Source organism: Pyrus communis, chromosome 5 (genome assembly GCF_963583255.1).
Source record: "Pyrus communis chromosome 5, drPyrComm1.1, whole genome shotgun sequence".
Classification (NCBI taxonomy): Eukaryota; Viridiplantae; Streptophyta; class Magnoliopsida; order Rosales; family Rosaceae; genus Pyrus; species Pyrus communis.
The window spans coordinates 108,491-127,090 of record NC_084807.1 but is presented as its reverse complement, the minus strand read 5'-3'; the positions used below and the strand labels follow the sequence as shown (position 1 = coordinate 127,090).

General features: G+C 37.4%; 1 protein-coding gene across 2 annotated transcripts; it reads left to right on the top strand.

The window, feature by feature from the left end:
- Positions 1 to 9,601: 9,601 nt before the first annotated feature.
- Positions 9,602 to 17,685, top strand: LOC137734044 (citrate synthase, mitochondrial-like). Of its 2 annotated transcripts, none has more exons than XM_068473299.1 (20): positions 9,602 to 9,650; positions 9,825 to 9,919; positions 10,017 to 10,079; positions 10,331 to 10,372; positions 10,782 to 10,847; positions 11,065 to 11,130; positions 11,251 to 11,364; positions 11,693 to 11,756; positions 12,081 to 12,163; positions 13,247 to 13,296; positions 13,374 to 13,451; positions 14,177 to 14,305; positions 14,396 to 14,438; positions 14,624 to 14,710; positions 14,868 to 14,969; positions 16,467 to 16,574; positions 16,685 to 16,735; positions 16,981 to 17,054; positions 17,166 to 17,217; positions 17,300 to 17,685. In XM_068473299.1, exons 2-20 carry the CDS (start codon positions 9,869 to 9,871, stop codon positions 17,396 to 17,398), a joined length of 1,422 nt encoding a protein of 473 aa, XP_068329400.1. In that variant the 5' UTR covers positions 9,602 to 9,650; positions 9,825 to 9,868; the 3' UTR covers positions 17,399 to 17,685. The 2 variants fall into 2 exon arrangements, with proteins under 2 accessions (XP_068329400.1, XP_068329399.1); XM_068473298.1 differs by having other exon boundaries at positions 9,644 to 9,709.
- Positions 17,686 to 18,600: the final 915 nt, after the last annotated feature.

Genomic DNA, 18,600 nt, shown 5'->3' with positions numbered 1-18,600 from the left:
GACCCTGGACATATGAAGCTAAGCTAACCTCCTAGCTAGTTTACTTTTCAAGGTCAACATAATGAACACGTAAGGTAAGCACAAGTTCTAGATTGTGACGGCAAGTCAAAGAGGTTGGCTTGCTTGCCTTCCAATCCCATTCCAATGATCCCATGCCATGTTATCCGTGTTCCGTTGCCCCCTCCATCCCTCCTTCCCTCCCGCCCTCCATAATCCCATCTATATATACATATATGAATACTTGTTTGGATACTATATTTTTGAATCCAATTCATTCATTCATTCATTCCAGTCGTCCACTTCCACCCAATTAAAGTTTAGTTTAATTTAGAGAAATATGGTGCTGATGATGATGGAAAGCAGCTTCGCAGATGTGCAGCATGTGCTGGTGAAGGTTGGCGTGTTCTTCCTGGTTCAGGCCTTGGTATATCTCATCCTTTCCAACTCATCCAACATCTTCTCCAAAACCACCAAGAGGTCCCACAGCTTCAAACCAGCTCGCTCTGTCAGTATTCGCCGGATGCTCGCTGCTCTTTCTGACTTACCCGCTGGCGGCGAGCTCTCTCCTTCAACAAACTCAACGGACAAGAACACAATGATGATGCAGTCCCCTAACAGCAAAAGTAGTAGCCAAGAATACTCAACCACTCGATTCTCCTAATTAAATTAAGCACGTATTCGTATGTGACATATACATCATTAATATATGTGTGTATTCTCGCTCGAGTTTGAGAGATTATTATTCATTTGTTCTTGATTTAATGTCTTGCAATAAGTAACATTGGGTATATATTGGCATTAGAATTTTGTTACATTCTTTCTGTCAGGCTCATGAGTTTTAGTTTGAAATATTAATTTGTGTGAAATTGGATGCCTCTGTGTATGAAATCGTACATACCAGTACTTGAATCTAATTTTAGATCTTATTACAAGCTATGCAAAAGAAAAGGAGAAAGAAAATTGTCATGATCGGTAATATTTTGTATAAATTAGGTTTGGCATATTGTTCAGTGAGTTTTATCCCCAAATTGTTAAGATTGATGAAGCCACAATACTCATCAACTCCTAGTTCTAATGAGCTGCAGCTGCGCATGCCGTACAAAGATTCACATAAAATTTCTCAGAGTATGACATCGAAGCCAAACTCCGCATAATCCACGTACTTGCACCAGAAATCTTTAAGACAGAAGCTGCCAACTTTCCAGAACTGGGGCAAATTCTCACTGGAAAACCTGCACCGCCGCCGGAATCAATAAGTATTGCTGGTAAGAAAAAAACAATAAGGAGGAGCATGTTAATCTTAAGGTGTTCATATGGTTAAACCCACTAGAGTACTAACCTCGAACGTTGAGTTTCAAAAACATCTTCTTGTTGAATCCTTCCACGCGAGCAAGCAAAAATTCTTCTATTGGTTTCTACACATTAGGTTACTACACCTAATGAAGAGTGTTATGTGCCGTGTTTAAAATATCAGTATCGTTGTAAATATGATATGCAAATTTGTGAAAATATCGACATCAATGTCGGTTGTTTTCGAGAGAAATGATGGAAATTTAAAATGAAACATTAGAGAATGTCAAACACTGGTGACATATAAGAGTTTCTCCGATATTTAATCGATATGTTAGAAATATCAACGAAACTGTCAATTTTTCCAATATGAGGTGAAGTTTAGTCTTCACCCCCCATTTTCGTATCTTTCTCTCAATTTTTTGATATTTCCACATATCAACCGTATCAAAGAAATTTCAAACAGTGACTATGTGTAATGCGTATAGCACCAACAAGAACCCTTACTTATATAGAGTATATAATCCTAATAGAATACACCCATCATATGCCCGTTAGGAATCCTTGTGCATCTATACTTCCCTAAATTAAGTCCAAATAGAATAGGAACCCTTTTGCCCGTTACTCAAATTCACTAAACTATAGTGGGTACAAGATATGCCAAGTTAATACTCCAAATCCCAATTGGATTTCCAAGCAATCTGTAAGTGACTAGGAGACCACATTAATTAGGCATCATTGGGATTTCTCCCAATAGGTGCGGCTTTAGGAAATAAAAATATATTCCAACAGAGTACTTGTTCTACTTGTTCATTACCAACTCCAAACAAGAAAATTTTGGGATTGGAAAATGATGGCAGAGATGACAGGGTAGAGTAGTAATGGAGGAAATGCAAGACTACATGCGGAGATCATCATAGTTGCCGTCAGGTGACCTGCAGAGCGACAAAGATTTGTTGGATACTTTCTCAGATGTGGATGGCTTCATTGAAGAGTTAAGGTACTGGATTTCCTTCACTTCATCCATCGTCATCTACCTTAGTGATGAGCATACCTATCCACATGGACATCAAGACTTAAAACAAAATATAAGTTAAAGACATTTAACCACAGTAGTGATAAATAAAATTTTAAAATGTCTTTAAAGCTTATGGTCCCTCCTTAGCGAGAATACGAATATCCATTAGGCTTCTATTGAAAGCTTCCTCTCGAGTATTCGGATCAAATCAGAACGAAGAGCCTGCAACTGGAGGGTTTCGAGTGGCAAAACCTCCAAAGTCTAAAACCCTAGTGAGAGAGAGAAGCGGGTGTTTTGGGTTTATTTCCTTGGTGGAGTTCGCAGATCACCCCTTTGCTGGTGTGGAGGAAAGTTCAAAATTTGTGCAGTCCACATGTTCGACGAAATGACAGCTCAAGATTTTTGTGAAGGTTATGTTTCCAATCATTTTCTCTGAATTCTTTGGAGAATTGGAACGATTTCTTACTGCAATTACTTCTGGGATGTGACAATCATTTGCTTTCATCCAAATTAAGGCATGAATCCATCTCACTTTCGATGATCTTTTCTGAGTTTCATGTTGTTTTTTTCTTTCTAATATTGGGGTTCAGTATTGTCAGAACAAGTATTTTGTTGATGGTTTCTAGAAAATTGAGTGCATCAGTAACCACATGGAAAACAATCTTCTCTGGTTTCAAGGCAGTGGAAACAGTGGAGTTCACAACCACTGTACAGCCTGAACATTGTCGGAGAAAACAGGATAATGATAGAGCTTTGGATCATGTAATTTTTTTTTTCTGGTTACGAAACTGCCTCTCCTTGGAATCCAGAGTAAAATATTCTGCAGTCAGCTGCATAGAAAGACAGTGTAGGCCTTTTGGGGTTGTGCGTGCAGCAAGGTTGAACAGAGAAGAGACTTGCTTCTTCTGCAACAGAACTTGCTCTTCAGCATTTTGAGTCATAGCACGGAGCTTTGTGGACATGGGAGAGCAATCTGGGTATGTACGGCTGGTTTTAGATAGTGAAGACTCCATGTCTCTCATTCTCTGCAAGGCACTCCTTGATAAATCTGAATACTTAGTTATTTCAACTCCTTCACTAAACTTGAATTACTGCCTGGTGGTGCAAAACTCAAACATGGTTAATATTTCTCTCTGCTGAAGTTGCTCATGGTCCTTGATAATGCAGCTGTTGGTATCATAATTTGTTCCAAATGGGACTTAGTTTCAAGATGTAAGTCCTTGAATTTCTGCTGTCTCGTCATTGGGTTTAAATTGTTCAGAAGCTTATATCAGCCTATAATTTCAGAGTCTAACCAGCTTAGTTGTAGTATGTATCTACTAGAAGTCCAGTTGTGTGTTTCTTGAAGAGATGGATGAAGTTTGAACAAGTTGTTGACGGTAAATCCCATGAAGGGTAATCCTGTTTTATGAGTAGGTCAATCCCACGAAGGGTAATCCTACATAGATGTTGATTTTTTGTTGTTGAAATTGTGAAGGCCGATGCCATTGTTCAAAAAAGATTGTTTTTGGTAAAATCCACAAAGGGTGATCCCGTGGTGCTATAGTTAAGGCTGATGCCACACTATAGTTTGTTAATTTTCTGTTTTTTGTAAATATTAAAGGCCGAAGCCAAGTTGAATGAGATTGTTGACGGTAAATCCCACGAAGGGTAAACCCGTAAGAAGTTGTTATACCGACATGAGGGTGTGCTACGACCTGTTTATACAAGGCTGTTCTTTGATTGAAACTCATGTGAGAGGCAGAGGAATATTGGATTTTTTGGATGGAAAGATTGTATCTACAAAGGTTGTAATTTGGATGGAGGTAGCAGCAAGCCAATGGTTAAGGAAGTGCCTTCTGAAGAAGCCAATGTGTCTCAGATTGAGATCAAGACTACTGAAAACCAGGGTTCAGATGAAAAATCATCCCCTGCTGACATTATGATGCCTCAGGTAGCTAAAAGCTTGGTTGGCTCTCCTGAAGGACATGAGACTTATGATAATTACGAGTCGTTACAGGTGAACTTTCCAGAAAGTGATACAAATGTCACATCTGATGCAAATTCCTTTAGCAGTACTGGAATAAATCAAACAACACACTCTGTTGGTCTGGATGATGCGGATTATAGCAGCAAAAGACCCGTAGAAGGAAATGTTATTGATGATGGTGATCATGAGACTGAAAAGTATGCTATAACTGGGGATGAGTACATTGAAGTATCTATGGAGAAAATTGTTGCTCAGAACCCTATTACTAGTTTGGAAAATACCAGTTGTCTCTCCGAACACATATACATAATGGCGACGACTCTGGTGATCACGATAAGGGTGAAACTGAAAAGAGCGTTATATCTGGAAATAAAAGCAGGGGAGGATCTATTGAGGAAAATCTTTTAGCAAAGCCAAAACTGAACATGGACAGCAGTTCAAATTCTGGCAGCGCTGACCTCAATGTAGTTTTAGATAGAAAGAAAAGTGTGATGGAAAGTGAGATTGATTGCAATGACAAGGTTCAGCTAGAAGTTGGGGGCAGTACTGCTTTGTAGAACTATTCAAAAGGGAAAAATGATGAAAAGGATTTCCAGGAGAAGATTGCAGAGTAGTACAATATTGAAAGGTTAACTACCCACAACCAGATTGAAAGAAGGCAATTAAAGGGTAGCTTGCAAGGTTTTCTGTCATATTGTTCTTGACATGGAATGAATCTGAGGTGGATGAAGTGGGATTGCAAGATTGCAGATGGTTCAACTCTGTGTTCTGTTTTCTGTTTTCATAGCAGTGATTGCAGATGTTCTTCCAATCTCAAACTGGGTTTCCCCAGTTGAGATTGAGGGGGAGTATTAAGGGTATAAGTCTGCAGTACAGTTAGAAATATAGTTAGCAAGTTTGTTAGTATTTGGTTAGAGTTGTTAGACTTACTAGTATAAAAACAAAGTGTGTAATCTTCATTCTTTCAGTCAATACAAAGGCATATTTCTTTCTCTTTACTCTCTCTCTAAAACTCTATGTGTTCATCCTTCTGTGATCATCTTTCTTCTTGATTTTCCCTTCAATTCCCAAACATTGCAATGTAGTTAACATGGACCTCTGTTAAATTTGATTTTCCTAAGCATTTTCTTTTGTTTAAGGTCAAATCTATTTATGAGTCATATTTATTATGGTCATGCATAGAAAAATGTTGTAATTATTTCCCTTTCTCTCAAAATTAGTAGATTTGAAGTTGGTACATGGATATATACAACATAGAAAATGAACATTTACTCTTAACAAAATCACATAGAATTCACATGCTTTGGTATGGTTCAAAATGATATCATGTGAAGAAGTTTCATCATTACTTTGATATCATGACTTTCAATGTAGTTAAGAGTTTATGTGCAGTTGCATTTTTCTCTATGCGCTGCAGTATAAATTCACGGTCTAATGATATTCATCTTCACTTGTAAGTGAGAGGTATCAGATTCAATTCTTGCTAAAAGTGAATTTGAATCACGTTGTTGCTAATCAATTGTGAAACTTAGCTCACTTCTCTACATTCTTAATATAGATAATATCGTTTGTTTAGAAAAAAAATATTTTAATTAATAAAACAATAAAAAAAGAGCAAATGGTGGCTGATGGTCTTGAACGGTCTCAAATCGACAGCAGAAGGCATCAGATACCCAACTGGTGGAGTGGTGATGTCGAAGCTAGCTAAGCATTCGAAAATGAAAACTAATATGCGCTGGCGGCCCTCCAACGTGTCTACAAGTAAAATGCTCCACCTCTTTTCTATTAGTTCTCTTAAATATTGGATTTTTTTTAATACAACGATATATCAATATTAGGTTGATCATATTTTCGCTAAGTCACGTAATGAATATTAATTTAATTTAATGTAACATTTGTCAACCACAACAGTGTCTCAGTGGTAAGGGTGCATATTCTAGCTCCTAAAATACAAAAAATCGGGAGGTTTGAGGTTCCAAGTTGGTGAGTCTGCTTGACTATAGCCAGGGCAGGCTGAAATGCTTTTGTGAGTCTTTTTGTGAAATCCCGTTCTTGGATTTCACTATTATGATATACGTATTTGAATTATTGAGATCTTGTTTTATTGATCGAGAATTTTTTTTTTAATTTGTTTGAATTTAGATTTTTATTAAAGTAGTTACGAGGCTTGAAGTTTGGAAATTAATTATTCAAAATTCGTAGACCATTCGAGGTCACAATTTATATTTTCGAATAGAGCTCGATCTCACGAACGCGTAGGCACAAACATTCATGAAATGGAGTTATAACGAAAGAGTTATTAACGTTTAAAGTTAGGGATATTTTAGTAAATTTGGCCCTCATTAGAAGACTCCAGATTTTCTGGAATGATCAGATTATGACATGTGGATGGTTGAGATGAAAAGAAAAGAAGAGAAAGGAGAGAAAGGATGGGGGAGGAGGACCAATTAGAAGGAGGGAAAGGAGGGGAAAGGAGAGAGGAAAGGAAAAGGGGAATGGGCTCACCCGTCGACTCGTGTACCCAGTTTGATTCCGACCAATTTCCACCACTTTTCAGTCTAAATTCACCCTTCCACCACCTACAACCTATTCCACAACCCCATATCTACCATCTTAGCTCAAATTTGAGGGCTTTTGGGTTCAATTTCATGAAAGAAGAAGCACGGTGCCGACGACATCATTGACGGTGATCCGTCATTTTTGAATGCAATCCCCTCGATCTCTACCACCATTAGACCCTCCTTGAACCCAAGAATAAAGCCCAAACAACCTTGGAGGCGGAACATTGGAGATGACGAATTGAAGCTCACCCATTCTAGGGTTTCCGGCGGGTTTGAGTGAAATTGGGGCCTTTCCCGGCCAAATTGGCATTGGACACAGGTATGAAACTTGCTCTACTCATTGAGATATACATTTCTGTAAAATTTGGTGATTTTTGAAAATAGTTGAATTTTTCGACAAGTCGGGGCACCCGACCGTGGTGGGCCAACGATGTATTTCTAAGTTCAATTAGATGCTCCGATTTCATAATTGATATCCGTATGACGTGGTTTGATTGTTTGAACTTAGTTTCATTACAATACATCACTTGACCAAAATATGAATCGACGATCTAATCGTTGAATCGTTAGTAAACTTTAATACAATATAGTACATAATATTTGAAGACCATCGGAACTTACAGATCTGGAATCCGACGTATGGATCTTCCCGAATTGGATTTCTAAGTTTGTAAAATCAAACGTTAACTGCCACTTGAATTCGTGATTGGCGGAGATCTGACCATTGGATTGTGATGAGATTTTAGCATGTTGATCTAGAAGCATAATGTGGACTTTAGAAAGTTACGGATTAGACTTTTGATAGGCGGATCTTCAGTTTAGATTTCTAGGGTTGTGGACCCTACTCTTGACCTTGATTGCCTGTTGGCTTTTTAATCAACTAGCCCGAGTTCTTCTAGCCTGTCGGTTATCTTAGAGTGCAGATGAGATTTCATGGAGTTTGATGGACTCATTGTGATGACGTGTGATTCGATTTGCGTACTAGTGGCATCATATTCTATTATACTTGTTATCAAGTATGTTTTGATTTGTGCATTGAAAACGTTTGTGGAATATGGTTTGATTTGTATGATGAGTATGATGTGATGAAATGTGATTTGAAATGCTTGTTGAATTGTTTGATGAAATGTGATTTGATGTGCATATTTGAAATGTGGTTGATTTGCATAATTGATATGATGTGATGAAATGTGAAGGCTAGCAGTGGACCGTTAACCCATTGTCATGGGGTTTGTTGCTTCAAGACTTATTTCACATATCATATCATTATATAATTTCTCGTTTCGTTGAGCTGTTCTAATTGTGTACCTTGCGTTTGTTCCATTTCTTGTTTCGTTGAGCTTTTGTTTTTGAGTACTTGTTTCAAGTCTTCTTCTTCAAGTGTTGCTATATTCCTTGGTCCTTCGCTTGGTTCTGTTGAGTGATTCGGAACTGAATATCCGCTGGGGTTCCGTTGAGTGGTCGGGTTCCTTACTCCGTCTGGATTCTGCTGAGAAGTCTGGAATCCCTCGTGATCGGGGATTCCGTTGAGTGGTTCGGAATCGTATCCAGCTTGGATTTCGTTAAGTAATTCGATATGCATTGTACTCTGCAATTCCGTTGAGTGGTCCAAAATCGTATCCATTCGGATTCCATTGAGAGATCTGGAATCCCTTCTACTCTGCGATTCCGTTAAGTGGTCCAGAATTGTATCCTGGTTTGGATTCAGTTGAGTGGTCCGGAATCCTGTTTGGTATTATGGTTCCGTTAAGAGGTCCGAAACCCGATGTTGATGGATTTCGTTGAGTGGTCTGAAATCGCATCATTTGACTTGTTGGTTCCTTGGATTTGATTTCAGTTTCAGAGATGTAGGCCTCGGTCGAACTGTGTCTAGCCCCGCATTTCGGTATATTGTATGTGTTATGGATTGGTATGATCGTGAAGTGATGTTGGTTATGATGGTTGTCATTATGATTAGACTCGTTGACCTATGTGGCTAGAGATTATTAATGTATTTTATTGAATGTTCCATGAGTTGCTGCATGCCTGATTTGTGGCATTATGTCGAGACCTAGTGGTTTATGTGACAAATGCTCGAGTGTGGGGAAGGATGAACTATGAATGGCTTGATTCCTGTTTAGGATACGTAGGCAGTCTAACAAGGAGGTTAGATGCAGCCATAAAGTATACGAAAAATTGCTATGCGATTCGATTCTTGAGTTATGCCTTGTACATATCCTGGAGGCGGGATCTGTTAGATATACGAATGTTGGGTGACGTCACGTATCGATTTTAAACGTATGTCGGGTTCGAGGCGTGACACTTTTTGGCCCTCGGAATGGATGGATGATCATGACTTGTCACTAGTTGTCCTCCTTTAAAAAAAAAAAAAATTTAATGTAACGTTTGTCATTTATACCAATCGAACATAAAACATGCAATTTATAAATAGAGAAAAAAGCTATTAAAGTACGTTAAAAAGTGAATTGAAGGGAACTGAATTGGCATAAGGTGCAAATGTATGTTTGTTTATTGCTACTAGAGTAGAGTCTAACGAGATTCGAATTCACACCGCCATCCAAAAGCTCAATTCCTTTTCACAATTGTGGTAAATGACCACTTGCAAGTTCAATGTTAAAATAACTAAAATATACATATGCGAAAATAAAAACAAAATAAAGTGAGAGGTGTTTAAAAGGTAAACGAGTGACCGCGGCTTGGCCTTTTGTACTCCGTCTGATTTGGTGGTTGGTCTCAAATTACGTTTGGCACTACACTACTAGTTGTTCACGGCCTATTTCTCTGACTTTTGAGAGTTTTGACTCCTCCGTCCGTATGTACCTTCCTTTTTCTGCCATTTTTAATTTTTTATCGGAACTCCAATATTAAATTGTAATTCTCTCTTCAGTTCTTCATTCTCTCTTTGGGTTTGGGCCTTAAATATCCTTGATTGTTTGTATTTTTCGGTCTTTCACATTTAAAACGTAATTGAGTTGGTTCGGAGCAGGGTACGGCGAGAGAAAGAGAGGTGATCAATCTCTGCAGTCATCGATGGTCTTCTTCAGGAGCGTCACCGCGCTTTCCAAGCTCCGTTCTCGTCTCGTGAGTTCCTTTTCGTTTTACCTGTTTCAGACCGAAATTTGTATTTTTCCTTTTTTGGAACCAAATGTGTTTGTGATTGTGATTGTGATGGTTGCAGGGGCAACGGTCGAGTCTCAGGGATTCCGTCAGATGGATTCAAACGCAGACCACCACAGATCTCGTGAGTTCTTCTTCCTATTACGAAACGAGTCGATATTCTGCATACAAATCAATTAGTATTTGTAGAATCCATTTAATTTTATTTACCACATGCACGTTGGAGCCTCTAAATTGTAATTCTGATATTATCGTTTTCATTTTATGTCAATTAATTTCCGAGAATGTGCAAAGTAGTGAATCACAAATGTTGCAAGTAATAAATCTCAGTTTTGTCATGACATTCATTGTGTCTGTGTTGTCAATGCCGTGCAGGACCTTCGTTCTCAGTTGGCGGAATTGATTCCAGAACAACAGGTTTGTTACACTAGTCTAGTCCTAGTCCTGACTGAAAGCATTCACTTTCCCAATAGCTGTGTTTTCTTGTTTTTGGTTTACTTGTACGCTAATATCACTCGATTGTATTCTTGATGTCGAGTGTTGAGTTGCTGCAGTCTTTGTTTATTTAGATGACTGGTGTAATGTGTGGGTGAGAATCAGTTCTTTCCATCTGCTTCAAGTAGTGTGTGCTTAAGAGCTAGCTAAAGCTCTTCCTTCTATTCATTTTTCCATAGGCATTAGATTGGTGGAAGGTTGAGGTCTTATGTCATGCACAGTTTTTCATACTTTGAGCAATTCTGAGATTTTACTTATATTTGAATATTAGATATGTTAGTAATTGTATTTTGTATATTATCACAGCTGCATGTTTCTTTCTTGGTTACAGGAACGTCTGAAAAAACTGAAGGCAGATTATGGAAAAGTTCAACTGGGCAATATCACGGTTGATATGGTATAGTATCTTTCTTTCTTCCTTTTCTTTCATATAGAAACTGTAAAATGTTTCCCTTTGTTATCAGTCGAAGAACTTAATGCTTGTACCATTAAAAGAAGTGAGCCTTCATCTGAACTTTATTATTTTTCTTTTTAAATAGAGTAAACTTTTAATTTTGAACTTACATATGATCATAGGTTGTAACTGTGTTTGGATTCAATTTAAAACTGCGTAGGTGATTGGTGGAATGAGAGGAATGACAGGGTTGCTGTGGGAAACCTCCTTACTTGATCCAGATGAGGTGTACATTTGAATTACTCATCTTGAAATTTTATAAATCAATGTGGATAAATTTATGTGACAATTCTAACAGCTAATTGAAAATATGATGTTAATAGGATGTCTTGATTTCTTTATGCAGGGAATTCGCTTCAGGGGTTTGTCAATTCCAGAATGCCAGAAAGTATTACCGGCTGCAAAGCCAGGTGGAGAACCTTTGCCTGAGGGTCTTCTGTGGCTGCTTTTGACAGGAAAGGTATGGTTTTTTAGGCATATTCCATCACAAGATATTTTAAAGGTGCACTCTTGAAAAAATACAAGTTTCATTTTACTGTAATGTGTATCCATGATTCCATACAAGATACCTGTAACTCCCTATATACCTCCTGAAATACTTAGCCTCAGCTGAATGTCATCATTAATGTCACAGTTCAAATTTGGATAAAACATTGCTTGCGTATAACATGCACCAAAGAGCATTTGTATTTAATTATCTGGCTTTGTTTTCTTTTTTACTTTGGGTGTGTTTTTTTTTGGAATATCTTAACATTGAACACAGCTTTTGCCATTCGTATGTGTCATAGGTACCTAGCAAAGAGCAAGTAGATGCATTATCCAAGGAATTGAGGACTCGTGCTGTAGTTCCAGGTTTGGTAGCTTATATTTGTCTATTTTGCTACCCATAATTTGATGAACTACATAATTCTGTTTGGATTATATTATATGTCTTCATAAGAAAAACCAAATACTTATGACGACTTCAATTGGCTACTTCTGAAGTGGTCATATATGTGAGAAGCCTATCTACAGAAGATGTTTGTTTCACAGTTTCACTTAATACTTGTATCTAGAAAGGCTCTTATGTGCATAAGGTTTGATTGAAGTGCTTCTGTGCGCAGTCACTCAATTTTTACACTCTTATGATCATTAATATAAGATTACTCATCAGATCTCTGTATTTCTCCATTGCAGCTCATGTGTATAAGGCCATTGATGCTCTGCCTATTACAGCACATCCAATGACCCAGTTCACCACTGGTGTCATGGCCCTCCAGGTTGGTGTATGGGCTACTTAGGGTTGCATTATACTCATATTTCAGTTATTCTCCGTTTGCCCTTTTGCCATAATCATGGTTGGTCAAAATCAGATTCATGCATTTAGTTTTGGTTCTGTATTCATGCATTTAGTTTTGGTTCTTGGTTAGCCAAATTGTCTTTAGCAGAACCCTAGCTTCTAGGTAACTGTGAAATGGAAGGTGGGGCATTTCTTTTAGGCTTTTCCCTTAGCCAAGGGTGTATTTGCATAAGCAAATAACTTGATATTTTGCAATTGTAATACATCATCGATTATTATAATGTATGCATGTATTTCTCATTAATATTACGGTATTACCCCTCTTGAGTCTTGATTACTTGATTTCACACATTCAACTGTGAAGTGTTAATATTATCAGCATCAATTCCCGGATGTTTTGTTTTAGTTTCTGTATAAATAGAGGAGAAATTGCTGTACATTATGTAAGATTGATATGGAGAACTACTACTTATATGTAAGAGAACTTAGTGCCGAGTCCCCAGATTGTCTCTTCATAATCTCATATGCTTCTAGCATTCCTTTGTGTATTCAACTTTTTCTGAATATGTTTAATGCGAGGTTTATGTTGTAAATTTTTCATAATTACTTTCTGAGATAAAAACTTCATAGTCCTGAGTTTACTATGCAATTTTTGATCTATCACAATAAGTTTGAATTACATACGAACAAGTAATTAGATGAAGTCCTTGCTTGGGTATGGTCTGTTTTGCATTACAGTTATCAATTAGGATTTATCGCAAAAGTATGATACATGCTACTTCTGTGGTGAATACTGCATGTTGTCTTTCATCTTCATGATTGTTGATCTAGAGCTAAGGAGGCTAATTTTTCTGAATGACTATTCTTTGTTGGAGCATTCAATCGGCTTCAGTGTTTCTTTTGGGTTTAGTGACAGTATTTCTTTCTAAAAGAATGAAATGTTCTCCACGTGAATGAAACAATTAAGTATTTCATTAAAAGGCTGGCAGTACTCATTTACCTGATTTGCTGAGTATCTCTAGTATATGCAACTAAATTTCCCATTGTTTAATACTGCTTTCAGGTAGACAGTGAATTCCAGAAGGCATATGAAAAGGGGATACATAAATCAAAGTAAGTTTGCTTGTATTTTTCTTTTCAACCCCAGTCTTCCATTACTTTTCAGACCTGTTAACATAAGTTATTTTTAGGTACTGGGAGCCAACTTTTGAGGATTCACTTAGCTTGATTGCACAAGTGCCAGTAGTAGCTGCCTATATTTATCGAAGGTTGGTAAAGCATATTACATCTTTCTCATAGTTATATGTTAGAATGTTTGACCTTGTGTTCTTTCTAGAAAGAACAAAAGTTTTAACATTGTGATCAGATCGGAAGCCAGCAATCCAATGCTAATCCAGAAAAATTTGGGAATCAACTATTAGTTCCAATTTGGGATTATCGTAATTTATCGGAAATTTCGGAATCGGTTTTATCTCGGAATTTACGATCCGGATCTCCTACAGTTTGCAAAACTTTGAAAATTTTCAAACTTTTATGTATCTACCAATCAATATTTTTTTTCCGAATTTTTGCTTGTAGGCTGTTAGGTGAGTGTATGACATAAAATCATTGTGGACAAGAAAAAATAGTACGTATGATTATGCTCTTCATTTTTAATTTACAATAGGTGAGTGTATATATAAATATAACAATAAACATGATAAAATAAGAATACGCATGGTTTTTTTTATAGTACTAAGTTTAAGAAATGTCGGAATTTCGGTTTGGATAGGTACATTCCAATTGCCATCCAAATCTTTCAGAAATTTTCAGAATCGGAAATGTTCGGTTTGGATTAGAATTTCCAATCCAACTGCACCCCTTGTGCATGTTTTAGAATAGCATTTAATCTAAACCTGTGAAACTTTTGTGTAAAAAGTTGTTTCTTATGTACGATATTGTCAACTGACTGATGAACGATGGCATTATTTCTCTTCTTCCTCGTGGTTTGAAGAATTTTCAAGGATGGAAAAGTAAGACCCGTTAATGATTCTCTGGATTATGGTGCAAATTTTTCACACATGCTGGGTTTTGACGATCCCATAGTGCATGAGCTCATGAGGCTTTATGTCACCATCCATAGGTTTGTATAAACTTCTCTTTCAAGGACAGTGAATGACATGTTTCTTTTGGTTTCAAGTTACATGACATTTTAAGTAATAATGCATTGTAGTGATCATGAAGGTGGGAATGTCAGTGCTCACACCGGCCACTTAGTAAGCTACCCAATTTTTGTTCTTTTTTCCCTTGTTATTTTCTTGTACTTTGGTAATGAGGACTCCTGTTAACATCATTTCGTCTTGAAAAATGTAAATCATGCGATGATTTGATCGATAACTTGATATCTATTCCAATTTGGATGTTGATGTATATGTTCTTTAATTTTACATTCTGAATACAGGTTGCTAGTGCACTTTCAGATCCGTATCTTTCATATGCAGCTGCTTTAAACGGCTTGGCTGGCCCACTCCATGGTTTGGCTAATCAGGTAATATTTTTTTCTTTTGTTTGGTTTTTTCCATCTGTTTATTCTAATAAAAGCGTGAACTATATTTTGTATATCTAAAAAAGTTATTGATGTATAGAAAGGTTGCATGTTGAAATGATGCATTCTCTTTTCCTCATACCGCACTGTTTTATTGCAGGAAGTATTGCTTTGGATAAAGTCTGTGGTAGATGAAGTTGGAGAGAATGTAACTACAAAGCAGTTGAAAGATTATGTCTGGAAAACATTAAAAAGTGGGAAGGTAATGCCATCGACTTTTACCTAAATAGTCTATTTAAATATGGCCCATGTTCAGTTTATTCTCTTCTTGTAGTAAACGTGCACGGTTGATCCTTTGCTCACGAATTTATTATTATTTTTGTATGAATCTAGTATCTAATTAGCAATGTGCATCTTTGCTCACGGACATTTTTCTGCCAGAAAATTGGCTAAACCATTCAATCTTTGTCAGAACTCGCCTACTGAACTTAGAACTGTCAACAGATAAATAAAATATGTAGTAATCAGTGCTGGTCTTGAGATTTTTGAGGCCCAGGGCAATACCAGAAAAAAGTGCCCTAGTATAACTCACGTAAGAAACAAAATTCAATTGTTTTAGTGTTCGTATTTGTGCGTGCCGATGTAACTTTTCTTTGATAAAATGATAGCGGGGTGTGAAGGATTATGCTAAAGCAACAAGATGGGTTAGCCATAATTTGGTATCTAACTTGTCATTTAAAAGACTCAAACCTAAGACCTCCTACTTATACGTGAAGAAAAAATAGATTTCACATCTAAGCTATAACATTTCACGTTGGTTTGTAATTAGATAAGGGTACACAAATATTTCACAAGCAAAAATCAATTAAAGTATGACAGGTGTTTTTGTATAAAACTTATGGTTATGGGGATAATTTTCTGATTTACTGTCCCTTGGGGCTTCATAAGAATTGTCTTATTTTTCTATCTCTAATTTTTATATATAATGTTATAAACAATGAATGAACCAAAAAAATTATTGAAAAACCAAATACCACATATATGTTATTTAAAATTATAACTCATTTTTTTCTTGGATAAGAAAGAAAAGTAACCCTAAACCTTAACATTATATTGAAACAGAACATCATTGCTAAAAAGAAAAAGGCCCTCGGTTTGATCTGAACCTGGGTGGCTATTATTATTATTATTTGCCAAAGGGTGGTAATTAATTGAAAATGAATTTGTAAAAACCACTTTTGTCAAAGGCACATATAGAAATATAGCTACTTATTTAAACCAAAGGTGAAATAATTCATAAAAAAAATAGGCAGTTTTGAGATTTGAACCCGTGTTCCTTTCCATTGCAAGAAATCAGCGAAACACTGCTGCAAATAACAAATTATGACAAATAATCCAGTTTTATATTTTTATATGCTTACTGGACATAACATTATAATAATAGAAATTAAATTTTTTTGTGCCCTTGATTTTTTGGGACCCCGTGTGGTCGCCCTGGCTGCCCTGGTCTAGGGCCGGCCCTGGGTGGTCGACTATTCTACCCTTGGCTTTGTAGAAGTTTTAAACTTGCAAGGGAAGTTACCTTGTCAGACCTGATTAGTTTTTTTTTTTTGTTCCTTAAGCAAAATGGACTTTCACTTTTCTTGAATCTTCACTATTTGAAATATATTTGAAACTTCGTTTGATGCCCATAGTTTGATGAGCTGCTAATATTCTTGTCTGTGATTGTCACCTCTCTCCTCTTTTTCTCGTATTGCAGGTTGTTCCTGGTTTTGGACACGGAGTCTTGCGTAAAACAGACCCACGATACACATGTCAAAGGGAGTTTGCATTGAAGCACATGCCTGATGATCCGCTGTTTCAGCTGGTAGGTGTAACCCTGATCGCACGAGGGTGTGCCCTTTTTGTGCACACTGCAAATCATGGTTGTAATTGCATCCATCCTTTATGAGCTAATTTAGTCATTACCTTAAACAGGTCTCGAAGCTTTATGAAGTTGTGCCTCCCATACTTACTGAACTAGGCAAGGTAATTTAATAACTTTATTTTATGAATGTAAATTATGTTATATCTTTGCCTCTTGAGAATATTACTGTAATCCTTTATATTTACTGGCGGAAGTGCAAAATTTTTTATTCTGCTCGAACTATGATCTTTCACTTTAAAGCCTAGTGAGAAATTGAGGATTTTTACAATCATTGTATCTGTCTTTTCCTATTAACCTTAGGACCAATCTGATGCTGATTTTATCTGGGATTTTATCATCTTTATAGGTTAAAAACCCATGGCCCAATGTAGATGCACACAGTGGAGTTCTGTTGAACCATTTTGGTTTGACTGAGGCAAGGTATCATATTTCATGTTATTATTCCTTACGTTGTACCTGGTGATGGTCCATAATATTCCAAAGTGGTACATGTTTTGAGATGATAATGTACTTGAAATTCAACCGTGGCAGATATTTTACTGTTCTTTTCGGTGTATCGAGGAGTATAGGGATTGGTTCCCAGGTTCTCTCTCTCTCTCTCTCTCTCTTTTATTCCTAATTGTTAAATTTTCTTTGTGTTAATATGTTCTCTTGGTTTGGTTCAGTTGATATGGGACCGAGCTCTTGGTTTGCCTCTTGAAAGGCCAAAAAGTGTTACGATGGAATCGCTTGAGAATTTCTGCAAGAAAGCAGCTTCGTCTTGAGAAATTGAGTGTTGTATCACTTTGTTTGAGTAATAATTGCTCCCGAATGATGGCTTTGTGAAGGATGCAGCGGTGGTGTAAAAATTTCAGTTTCTGTTGGTTTTAGTTGAGAAATTGTCACAGGAAAACCTCAACACTCACACATCACTTGAGCATATTCAAGTACTTTGAAGAAATTTTGAAGTGACATAGGCTCTGGGGCTTTTGCTGCTCAGTTAATAAACGGATTGGAGCTATTTAGATTAAAACGTGTACTTTAAAGATTTCCATAAGTAGAATGTTTTTTACGCGTATTCTACTATGAGGGCGGCACATTTATTATTGGGAACTTTAATGAAAAGTGTTCGGACTTTATTTTAACAAAAAAATCGTCTTATAATTTTAGTTAATGAAAATGACTTAAATTTTACCAAAAAGAACAAAAGTTTGATATACCATGTGACATCCCACATCGCTCAGGGGGTGATCCTTAAATGTATATTCTCATCCCTACCTAGCACGAGGCCTTTTGGGAGCTCACTGGCTTCGGGTTCCGTAGGAACTCCGAAGTTAAGCGAGAAGAGGGCTAGAGCAATCTCATGATGGGTGACCCACTGGGAAGTTGCTCGTGAGTTCCCAAAAACAAAACCGTGAGGGTTTGGTCGGGGCTCAAAGCGGACAATATCGTGCTACGGTGGTGGAGCGGGCTCGGGATGTGGTGGGGGCCCGGGCCGGGATGTGACAATTTGGTATCAGAGCCTAACCCTGGCCGTGGTGTGCCGACGAGGACGTCGGGCCCCTAAGGGGGGTGGATTGTGACATCCCACATCGCCCAGGGGGTGATCCTTAAATGTATATTCTCATCCCTACCTAGCACGAGGCCTTTTGGGAGCTCACTGGCTTCGGGTTCCGTAGGAACTCCGAAGTTAAGCGAGAAGGGGGCTAGAGCAATCCCATGATGGGTGACCCAATGGGAAGTTGCTCGTGAGTTCCCAAAAACAAAACCGTGAGGGAATGGTAAGCCCAAAGCGGACAATATCGTGCTACGGTAGTGGAGTTGGGCCCGGGAAGTAGTCCCGACCGGGCCGGGATGTGACATACCAAAAGTCTAAAATATAAAATAGAAAAAGTGAAAAAAAAAAAAAAAAAAAAATTGCCTTGCGGGAACCCGCGAGTCCATCACACGTAATATTTTTGAAATTGAATGATATTATACTATTTTT